The sequence below is a fragment of the Lycorma delicatula genome, chromosome 9 (genome assembly GCF_047948215.1).
Source record: "Lycorma delicatula isolate Av1 chromosome 9, ASM4794821v1, whole genome shotgun sequence".
Lineage (NCBI taxonomy): Eukaryota > Metazoa > Arthropoda > Insecta > Hemiptera > Fulgoridae > Lycorma > Lycorma delicatula.
Genome location: NC_134463.1, coordinates 6,504,604 through 6,516,831, shown reverse-complemented (window position 1 = coordinate 6,516,831; position 12,228 = coordinate 6,504,604). Strand labels below are relative to the sequence as shown.

The window sequence follows — 12,228 nt, the reverse complement described above, 5'->3', positions numbered from 1 at the left end:
GTACACACACTCATCAGACATCATACTACAAATAGTTTTGTGGTTGTCAAAGAGATGATGCTACTTGTGACTACAGAAATTTAAAATCGGGGACTGTTCAGAACTACTGTGTATCATTTTAATAATTTTTTAACTCTTTAACAATTAATAACTTTTTAACTCTATTAGTACTCTTTCTATATTTGTCCTATCAAGCAAGATACCCTACTTTTTCTTCTACAGATTTATTTAAATGTGTTAAATAAAAATATTATTGCTATACATATTTTTTAAATTTTTTTTTGCTTTTCTTGGAAAATTTTTAACAATATTATAATGCTGAAAGAATTTTTGTTTGGCTAACAGATTGTATATTTAACAGAGTGGAATTTTCTTCAGTTTGTTAAATTTTTCTTCTGTTATATATAATTTGATTGCTGTATTTTGTGTTTTGATGATTCTATATATATATATATATATATATATATATATATATATATATATGTTTAATATACATTATTGTTTGCTGGTCTAGTTGATGTTTATCATATGAAAGATAACTGTGATTTAGAATTTCTGATTACTATTGAATATAATTGGGAATGTTATTTTATTCACTAAGGAACAATCGTGTTTGTTATCCTCGTAGTCATCATTTAATCTAGACATTTCTACAAGGGTGAACTTGTTTTCCATTCTGCCAGTGAAGAATACCAGTGGTTTTTTGTGGTCCATGACATCATTAATGATTGCATCTTTCAGTTCATCATCCATGGGGAAATACGAGCCCTTAGTATCACTCTTTAATTACAGAAAGAAGTGAAAATTCGCTGGAATTTGGTGAATATGGAGGGCGTGGAATAAGTTAAAATCTCTACTTCACAAGACTGTTGGTGATTGCAAGTGATGTGTTTGGTTGAGGATTATTAAAAATCTTTTGGCTCTGGGTTGTCTTAATACGTCACACACGTCTCCTAAGGTGTTTTAACATCTCTACTTATTGCACAGAATGTAGAATCAACCCAGCTTCCAGATAGTCAATCACGTACATGTGTTTGGAATCCCAGAACAACAAAGAGAATTTTTTTTGCAGGGTTGTGTTTGAGTTTTTGATTGTGGTAAACCAAAGTGCCGGATTTCATAGTCCGTTGTTTTTCTTCTGGGTCATAATGATACACCCAAGTTTCATCACCCATCACAATATTGAGAAGGAAGTCATCTACTTTGTCACCATAATGTTTAAGAAGCTGTTCCACAACATTCCATTTGTTGTTTGCTCTTTTCTGTGGTAACAGATTTTACGTAGTCCAGTTACATAGTAATGTGTTCTTGTAGTTCTTTCGGTATGCATATTTGGGTGGTAATGCATTATTGTGTGATGTGATTTTGAGTGTCATGATATCATTTTAAATCAATTCATGTATCAAAATGATGTCATTTTGAATCAATTCATCCACCTCCTTTTTGTGGTTCACAGTCATAGAAACTGCTCAATCAATGTGGGTCAATTTTCATCTTCAGTATTTTTCTTTACTAGCATTTGATAGACAGTATTCTATTCTCCACGTACTCAGTACATTGATACATCATCATAAATGGTTTTAGATGATAATGAAAATCACTAGTGTTCATTTTTTAAATCTGTTGAAAAAAATTATTCGCTGAACATTATCCATTATGAGAGTCAGAAATGGGTCAAACAAGTTTTGTAATGTTAGTATTAGGTGTGTTTTTTGGTGGTTGGGTTTCAATTAACCATACATCTCAAGAATGATCAACCTGTGACTGTACAAGACTACACTTCATTTACATTCATACATATCATTCTCATTCATCCTGTGAAGTAATACCTTATGGTGGTTCCAGTGCCTAAACAGAAAAAGAAAGTAATAGGGGAATGAAATTACAAAATGGTAGTACCTGTCACTTAGTATGACATTTTGTTCTGTTACATTTCAGTGTGTATTTCATTTCAGCCCCCCTCCAAATTAAAGCTTAATTACTAAATGGATGAAGGTGTAAAACTCCTACATTGTGAGTTTTGATATTTGTTAAGTTATCCAGTATTATTTTTCTATTATCCAAAGAGAATGCACGTGAAATATAAAAGGTTGTTGAGCGTATGTTGGTGTGGGGTGAGTATGCTGTAAATAATATATTTATTCTCCTTAAAACTTATGTAATTTGATTACCCTTACTGGATTGTTCTTTAATTCCAAAAAATCCTGTTAAAGAAGGAAATTAAGTATAACAGAAAAAACAAAAACTAGTACACAAAAAAAAAATCATAACAGTACAACAAATATATATACCAGAATGTGTAACTAATAAATGTGATTTTAAAGAAATCAGTTGTGTCAAATGCACTATAAAAATTACAACAGATAAATATGTTTTTAATTATTTGCTGAAATTATCATTTTCCTAAAGTTTTATATTTTCAAGTTAAAAAAATCTAAGATATCAATTTAAAAAATAAAATTTAAAAGATTATAATTAAAAATGTATGACAGTATATTTTACAATATGATTTTCAGTAGTGCTATTTGAGATGTACGAACACAAGTTAAAAATATTATTTTCCATTTTCAGGAACATATGGTGATAGAGTATATTTTATGTATTCACTTCACATATTAAAAATTGAAATAGAGCAAAATAAATTAAAATTTAAATAAATATAACAATGATCATCCTGGTAATAAAAATTAAGTCAACGTTTATATGTCTTGTCAGTAGAATAGTCTCAATTGTTATGTCTTCTACACTAATATTATAAAGAGGAAAGATTTGTTTGTTTGTTTGTATTGAATAGGCTCCGAAACTACTGGACCGATTTGAAAAATTCTTTTTCCATTAGAAGCCGACATTATCCCTGATGAACATAGGCTACTTTTTACCGCGTTATTTAAGCAACATATTTTAATTTTTCTATCTTTGTAATTCAGTAACTAGCGACTGTCCGTCGTCGTCGTGTCTCTCTTGACGCTCGCGTTCCCACCACCGCCTGCCTCTGCTCCCTCGCTCCGCCCACACCCCGCTCGGCTAGCTAGGCAGCAGCATGTGACCTAAGCGTCACTGCGGTGCGGGAGGGGAGTCAATGTCACAAAATAAAGTGCCGCGCATCTCATTCGCGCGGTCGGCTTCCTACGCAGCGGTTGTGTGCGATATCGAATATTTTTCCTTGAAAATATTTTGAATTTTTTATAATTTTTTAATCATCACTTCATATACAGGCTAATTCCTGTTCAACATGTAAGCAAATAATTTAGTATTAGTTGATGTAGTATTTAGTTTTTTTTATCATTTCAAAATGCCCAAAAGATTAAGATCTCAACTTTCTAGAAATAATTTACAGGCTAGGGCAATAAAATACGTCATGATAGAGAATCTCCATCAGAAACTGAAAATTAATGAATTTAATCAATATTAAAAAATTTTAATTTAATCAATATTAAAAATACCTAATTGAAATAGTAACAAAAAAGATTTTAATATCCTAGCTTTTATTTAGGTATCTCTTTTTTAGTAACCTCCTATGCAAAATAAGGGTGTATATATGTATATGTATCTAAATAAAAAATGTGAAAATAAACATAAATCAACAAAAAAAAACATAAAAATACGTAAAACAAAAAAAAAAAAAAAAAAAAAAAAAACACTTAGAGAATAAAAATAGGTGTATAGAATAGTAGCTGGATACAAATAATAAAACAATCGTCAAATTTATTATATCCAAACCTTCTAATATATTCTTTTTTAGTAACCTCCAGTGCAAAAAGAAGGGTGTATGTATTATGTAAATAATTAAAAAAAAAACAAAATAATACATAAATCAACAAAAAAAAAAAATACAAAATATACTGAGAGAATGAAAATAGGTGTAAGTAAATAGTAGCTATAGGTAAGCACAAAAAAATTACAAATATAACAAAACTATTTGTACTGTAGATACGCGCATAACTCTGAACGACTGCAACAAATATCTTATTTTTTTAAATGGGTACACCAACCGTGCAAAGCCGGTCCAGGCAGCTATATTCAATAAATTAAGTGATTCTGACGCGGACAAAGTCGCGGGTTTCAGCTATGTATCATATAGTAATTAATTTTTGCGAATCAATTTTCACAATGAAGTACTATTTGTAACGATTGAATAAATCCCACGCGGACGAAGTCGCGGGCCACGGCTATTATTTATATTTTTGAATTTCGATTTTTTAAGGGGTGCGACAGTGTACGGCGCGGCGGCTCAACCAACACAACCACTGTTACTGTATGTGCGACGCGACTGGCTACACCCGCCTCCGGTTACTTGACTAAAAACCATAAAAGAAAAGTGATTAAAAACTTTTTAAAAAAATGGAAAACGAAGTATGGTCATCTCTAAGTGGTGTTTGTTGAGTAACGCTAAGGACCGGGAAAAAATATTTTTATCCGTACGAACTACAGGTAAGCAGTTATAACTAATATTTTTAAGATGAAGGCCGACTGTTTTGAAACCAACATTCTTGGATCGCTCAAAGTTTCTGGTCCTGTACTGACCGAACTGTTGCTCTAAAGGAATTACAATACACTGATATATTTTTATAAATCGAACAGACTTCAATTTTTATTTATTATGATTCTACAAGCACGAATTTAATGAACACAGCGGAGTCCAAGGGGCAGAGCCCTCTGGCTATAAGGGTAGGGAAGGGAGAGCGAAACGAGCCATGACCGGCTAAATATCCCCTGACCGCGACGGGATACCCAAGTAATCATATAGCGCACGTGAAGCCGCAATGGGGATGCTAGTATTAGTATAAAAGCAGTTTGGACAATGTGGAAATCAATAATTATTGTTTAAAATCTGTTTGAATAAAATATTATTTTCAAAATTCAGTTGTTTGTTCATCAGTTTGTTGTTATTTGAGTAGATGTAGAATTTTTAAAAATATTCATTTTATAAAAGTTATTAGAGTATTCAAGAATATTAATAAAGTTGTTTGGGTTATAATCATGATTGTGTTTCAGAATATGTTTGGCAAAATTAGAACGTTCTTTGTTTTCTTTATTTATACATGTAATGTGTTCTTTAATTCTAATCGAAAAAGATCGAGTATATTAGTATACTTATGTATTCCAAATCGCAGCTTGCGCATTTTAGACTGTATACTCTGTTTATCTAAATTAAATTTACCGTTATGTTTTATTGTTTTGGAAGGATCTTTATTTGTATAATTTATTATTTTGTTTTTCACTGTGTATACTGTTTTTAATTAGAATGATTTTAACATTTTATTTAATTTTTTGTAATTATATTATATTCTATTTAATTAATTCATTGTTTAATTTTATATTATCATGTTTTAAATATTTTATTTCTCTATAGATTAATGAGTTAAAAGTGCTATTTTATGATTCCACAGATGAAATGAATTATAGTATTTTGTTTAGTAGGTTTCGTATATATATGTCGATATCAAAATTATTATTTTAATTTTTATTAATTGTCATACCCAAAAAATTAATACTACCGTTATTTTCTCGACTTAAAGTAAATTTAATGTTATTATCTAAAGAATTAATTTCTTCAATTAATTTATCTTCATCATTAAATTGCTGATTATCTATGATTAATATGTAGTCTATGTATCCCTTGTATAATAATATTTGTATAAATAATCAATCTTTTTCGATTAGAATTGAAGAACACATTGCATGTATAAATAAAGGAAACAAAGAATGTTCTAATTTTGCCAAACATATTCTGAAATATGTTATTTTGTGTTGTTTTATATGTTGGTTTTTTATGTCACTTTTGGGAATTATAATCCAAACAATTTTATTAGTATTCTTGAAAATAACTTGTAGAATTTTTCTATCTACTCAAATAACTGATGAACGAACAATTGAATTTTGAAAACGATATTTTATTCAAACAGATTTTAAATAATAATTATTGATTCTCAGATTGGCCAAATTGCTTTTGTATCAATAGACATAACAATTGAGACTGCTATTGATAAGACGTATAAACATTGACTTAATTTTTATTACCATGATGATCATTGTTATATTTATTTAACTTTATCGCAATTTTTAATATTTTTTTTTTTAGTATTTTTAATACTTTATCTCAATTTTTTTATTTTTTAATATATACTTTATCTCAATTTTTAATACTTTTTTTTTAGTATTTTTAATACTTATCTCAATTTTTTTATTTTTTAATATACACTTTATCTCATTTTTTTAATATATTTTTATTTTTATATATATGTATATATTTTTTTTATATGTACTTTATATATTTTTAGTGATTATTTATAAAATATACTTGATCGTCATACGTTCCTGAAGATGGAAAATAATATTTCCAAAAGTGCTTTATTCTTACTATTGTTGGAAGTGGAACTTATAATTATATTTTTATATATTATATACACCAACGAGCCATTAAGTAAACTTAAACAACTTGAAAAATCAGCTTGTGTTAAGGTTCTAGGAAGTATTAAATTTTTATTGTACTCTTGATTTTATTTGTTGAAATTTATATTTAATTGTATTTTAATTTAATTAAAAATTTGGTTACTTATATTTTTTTTTTTTTACTAAAGTTTTTCACCACCTCATTTTATGAAATGTTTATCTGGACTTTTATGATTCTGTTAATTTTATCAGGTCATTCTGGAAGTATGCTGAGCAGTTTGCCTGTGTTGTCCTTTGGCAGTGTTTATATGAAGATGTGGAATGGTTTAGCTGTGCTTGATACTGATCCATTTCCTGGTGTGGTACAGTTGTCTCGTGCTATAACTGATTATATACGTGATCAGGTAATATTTAAATTAATTTTGAATTGTGTATGTTGTCTAACTCTTTTTAGTTGTACCTGTTAGTTTTATTATAATGTATTGAAATTGAGAGTTTTTTTTTAAAGAAGAATAAAGAATATTTCCTTTTTATACAGAACATTTTTTCATTTTTTCCAGTTTATATATATATATATATATATATAAAGAAAAAATGAAAAAATATAAATGATATAATACTAAAATTGTAATTTCAGATACTGTATTACTTATAAAACAAACAAGTTACAAATTATAAAACCCAATTTCATAAACACTGTATAAAAATTTTAATTACTTTAAATGTAGGTCAACAGTGCAGAGCACACAAAATATTGATCTTCACTTAGAAAGACAGTTAAAATACATCTTTGTGTTTTTATTTTCCACTCCAATCCAGAACACAAAGAAGTTCGTGCTCCGTTACGAAGTTCACCAGACTCGGGCATCTGTAATGAACTTTATTACGCTTCAGAGATTGTACAATTAAAAAAAAATTAATTTTAGTAAACAATATTTTTGTAAAGTAAAATAGAGAATAAAAAGAGAAAAAATCTTAATGATGTGTTAAATATTTATAAAAAACTAATGACATTTTTAATGTTAAATACAAAGTTTTTATTTGAACATTAACTAGTATAGTAATTCATTTTTGTTGCTAAAATATGATTGTTATTCAGCTTTCATATTTGTGTTGGTCAGGAGTTATGTTGTTTGAATGTAGTGATTTTTTATTTTGTAATAGCTCTATGAATAAAATTTAACTTTTAAATTATAAGCAGTGAGGATTTATAGTTTTTTTGATGTGAAAAAACATTTGAGTTAGAAAAACTTTCATATTTTCTCCTTTGAGACTAGATTTGATTTTAAGTGGAATAGAAATATGCAATTTGTAGTAGGGTGCTTGAATTACCATTTTAAGATATTTAGTAACTTTCTGTATTAAACAGTATGTGGTAATTGTCTGGTGGCTCCCACAGGCCTAGTCATTTTATGTACCACAAAGAATGTGCCAGAGGCTACTAGAAAGTGTTCCATTTAATCACAGATGGAGCCAGGCAGCAGCTGATGAAATTCCTGTGGTACTATCCAAGGAATTACAGAAGGAGAGATAAAGGACAAAAAAAGGGGGAGGGTCTCTACACTGTCCCTTATAAAGGAAGCCAGTGATCAACTCACAGAAGGACAGCCTCTTTGTATTCAACTGTCTTGTCAGAGACTTGCATTTGCTCGACACTAAGATGAACATTTGTTGTAAAAAAACACTACATATAGTTTATAAATATATAAGCTATTTTCAAAAAGTATTGTCCATTTTCAATCTTCAGTATTTATTAGACAGCAAAAATTGATGGAAAATATGAAAGGTGTATACTTTTTTCACATTTCTATATAATTGCTGAAATTGGATAAAGCATTTGTTTCAGTAATTAGTGAGTTTATTGAATGCCACTCTGTAGAAGTTTCCGATCAATTCCTGCAAGAATGTTTCTTCCACTTCATAGTCAGCAAAATGCATTCCTTCAAGTTCTTTGAACTTTTCGAATAAATTGAAAGTCAGAGGTGGAGAAATGGAGCCTTGCAATGAGTGAGTCATTATTTTCTACCGATACAATTTCAAAAAAGAGTAGTAGTATTAGTGGTTTCTGTAAATATGCAGTGTGCGTTGCCATGTTGAAAAATGATTTTGTGTGCAAATCTGCACGGATGCTTCATGTTTAAATGCCCAATGATCATTTCTGAGTTTTCTTGAAGTCAGCATTGATACTTTCTAGTTATAAATTGTTGACTCCTGCACAGAACATAACTGCCTGATATTTTATGGGATTAGTCTTCTGATATATGGATTATAAGATATGATGATGGCCGTAACTGAAAATTTCACACCGATGGTGCACATTCTAGATATCCATGAGATCTGATCCAAATATTTACACTAATTTTTTATGAATTTCAGGTGATTTTATTTATTTTCTAATCTATATAAAATTAATTACAGAATTCATCACGGTATATTATCAGTGTGTTTTTGAAAACTTTTACTGAGGCTGCCACAGTGTTGTGACATGCAAGAGAAATAATGTTTTTTCTATTTTTAGTGGCAGATCTTTATTTCATAGATGTTACATATAGAACATTCCTCATGTATTAATTATGTTTACAGAAGGTACAGAAGTAGAAAATATTATGTTAAGAATGGCACAGGTGTTAGAAAGATATTGATAATTCATTTTTTTTAAAGTAATTTTGGAGTATGAGTTCTAATCAGTTGAATTGTTACTAGATAATTAGGAAATTTTTACTGGTTGGTAAATTTCATTTGTTATAAAAATATGTCCGAAAATTTATTAAGGTATCTTTTCCACTTTAACTGAAATAATATTACTGGAAGAATATAAAAGTACGAGTTGAAATATAAACAGGCACCTAATTTTATTATGTATTTTATCTTCATAGGACAAGCTGGTAATTAAATAAATTAGTATAATTTTTAATAAAATTAATATAAATTGATAACGAATGGATGACTTGTAAGACTGAAATTTCAGGTTTTTTTATCAGGTAATGGTAGTAATTAATTTTCATTAAAGATTTGCAATGTACACAGGTCTGTGCTTGGCCTGGGCAAGGTCATTCAACACATGAACCAATATGGACAGGCTCTGTATCTATGGGACATCTACTTTCTGTAAGATACAATTTAAAATCGGCATTAGAAACTTCCGCAAATTCTTGTTTGTTTATTAGTTTTCAAGTGGTTTTTTTTTTTTTTTTTTTTGTAATATTTGCTTTTTGTAGCTTTGATTCTTTCACACTATGTATTGATTTTTCTTATACATCTTGTTGCTTATTTAAGCAGTATTTTGCGCAACAGTATATTTTTTAAAGTGATGTTAAAGTTTAAATTTAAAATTGAGTGTGCAACTATTATTATTATTTTTTTTTTAAATTTTAATTTACCTTTTGTGAATAATTTTTTAGAAGAACAGTTTTAAAAATGTGGGTTCTGTGTTATACAATCTTGAAAATGCTGAAATGAAGTTTTTACCCTTATACCTTAACTCCTCTTATACTCCTTACTCCTCTTATAGTGTCACCTTTTCAGAACCTTTGAAGAAGCTAGAGGGTTGTGAAATCTGGCCTTACTCTAGTATTGTCTCCAAAGCTCTCTGTTTCTTCCTTTCAATTCTTATATTTGTTGTAGTACAGATTTTAGTGAGACAGATCAGTTTCTTTCTGTTTGATTACTAACATATTATCTTCCTTTAATACTCTAATAAGTTACCTGTTTACAAACATATGCTATGTTTTCATTTTACTTCAAGGTTTTTAAATTAATTTGTTATAAAACAAAAATCTGATCAATTGTAGATATGTTCTTTTGAATGCTAGCTATTTGTTCTACTTTTTCTTCTTTATATGGCCACATCTTTTTAATAAATATGTATGAATATACCTGTATACATACTACAAAATAGTGATACACTTGTGTAATTTTTGCTTACTTCTTTTTTCCTTTTAAGAAATGCTTCATTCCATTCATCTGAAATTTCTTTCTCCCTCCAGATTTACGAGATCAGCACATATTAACGCAGTGCATGTCCTTCCCCTCAATTTTAGCAGTTCTATTTTCACATTTTGCTGGGGTAGAATTCTTCTTTTTTTTTAATTTTTCTTAATACATCCTTTTTTGGCTTTCCAATATTCTACCTCCAGCTAAGATCCTACTCAGATTTCCTTTTCGTATATTCATTTTTCTAAGGGAGTTTTCAGCAAATCTTGGAAGTAGTCTTTCCATAACAAATCATTTTAATGCGAAGAGTTTTTATTTTTTAATAAGAGTCAACGTGATTCATATTAACCAGCGCTAAACAAAGATCTTACAGGCCACTTTTGTATCTTAACTATTCTTTGAAAGAGGTAGTTATAATACTATAGTTTAGACAGTAATGAATGTAGGACTAAGAAATAACTATTTTTTACCTTTTCAAAGACTAATATGCTGAGGTTATGTGAGTAGACATTTTTCTGATGAATATTTAAAAAAAAAAATGTTTCACTTTTATCATTTGAGTTAGTATCACAAAAGTGGCTGAATTTTGAAAATTTACAATGAACTGGAAATGAGATTTTTTCATTATCATATGTGTATGTGTGTTTATTTATGATGAGAATCTTTGAAATTATGTAAACTGGTAGTCAAAATGACAAACTGTCTTTTTAAGAAAGAGGTATTAAATTTACTATAATTTTTTTTATTTCATCATTAGGGATAGATCTAGAAACTTGAATTTAAGATGAGCGTCAACTTGAATTTTATGACAAACATCACTATTAATCAATCTGTGTTCTAAACTCAGTTGAAAAATAATAATTGAAATTCAGGATTTTTATTTGCGATCAACAGATTCAACTTTGGTATACTTTTTGATTAGTTTTAATTTAATTAAAAAAAACAAGTTATTGTCAACTGTTAATTCTGGAACTACAGTTCAACAACGTTGCTGGAAACTGATGAAAGCTGCGTATGTTGCTGAAACCATTCTGATGTGGTTAAAAAGTAATTGATATATTTGTGGCATCTGTTTTTTTTTTTAAGAATAATAATTTTTTGTGATTTTGTAATTTTAATGCTTGTAATTATTGTAGTGTGCTTATTTCTGCTGGTTATTTTATCTAACAAAAATTTATTTTATTTTTTCAAATCAAATGTTTATGTTTATATTGCACTTGTTGTTTGTGTTGTAAATTTTGTTTTGTGATATGTGTATTTCTTTATGTTTTTATGAGAGTATTTTCTTTGAAATAGATGTGTTTACTATATAATATATATGGATATTATTAATTTTTATTTTTTGAAATGTTTTTTACTCTAGGTGTACAGTTATTTTTTAGTGTAGTTTTTTACTATAAATATAAATCTACCCTTGTATTTACATTTATTTGTTAAGTTATTTATAAGTGATTGTCGATTTGTTGTTTGTTTGGATGTTAGATAACATTTTAATTCTGATTAATAATTATTATTTTATAAAATTTTCTATTTTATTTTAAAGTGTAAATTTAATTTTTCAGTTTACACTTTATTAGTTTGTTATTTTAAGATCTCTTGGTTTCTTCCTTTTCTTCTGTACAATAAATGATTTTGTGCTGATAGTATTTTAAGAATCTTTCCATTTTAACTTGGTGAAATTTTTTTATAATAGTATTTTTTCCTTACTCTTAGAATGATTTTTTTGTACAGGTTAAAGAATCTACTACTCCAAAAGAATTGACAGAATCAAAATCAGCATCATTATCTCTCCCACCTTCACCATCAAATCGATCGGGATACCTTGCGTAAGTTTCTTTTTTCAATAAGTGATGTTTCTAATTAATATTTTTATTATATTTAACTTTCGTTTGAATATTTTTT

General features: G+C 28.2%; 1 protein-coding gene across 1 annotated transcript in view; it reads left to right on the top strand.

Moving 5' to 3' along the window:
• raptor (regulatory associated protein of MTOR complex 1) overlaps positions 1 to 12,228 on the top strand; it is an 83,745-nt gene that overhangs the window by 42,368 nt on the left and 29,149 nt on the right. Inside the window, exons 15-16 of the mRNA XM_075375040.1 lie at positions 6,646 to 6,797; positions 12,058 to 12,152. Coding sequence (XP_075231155.1) covers positions 6,646 to 6,797; positions 12,058 to 12,152 — 247 coding nt within the window. The remainder of the gene's footprint in view (positions 1 to 6,645; positions 6,798 to 12,057; positions 12,153 to 12,228) is intronic.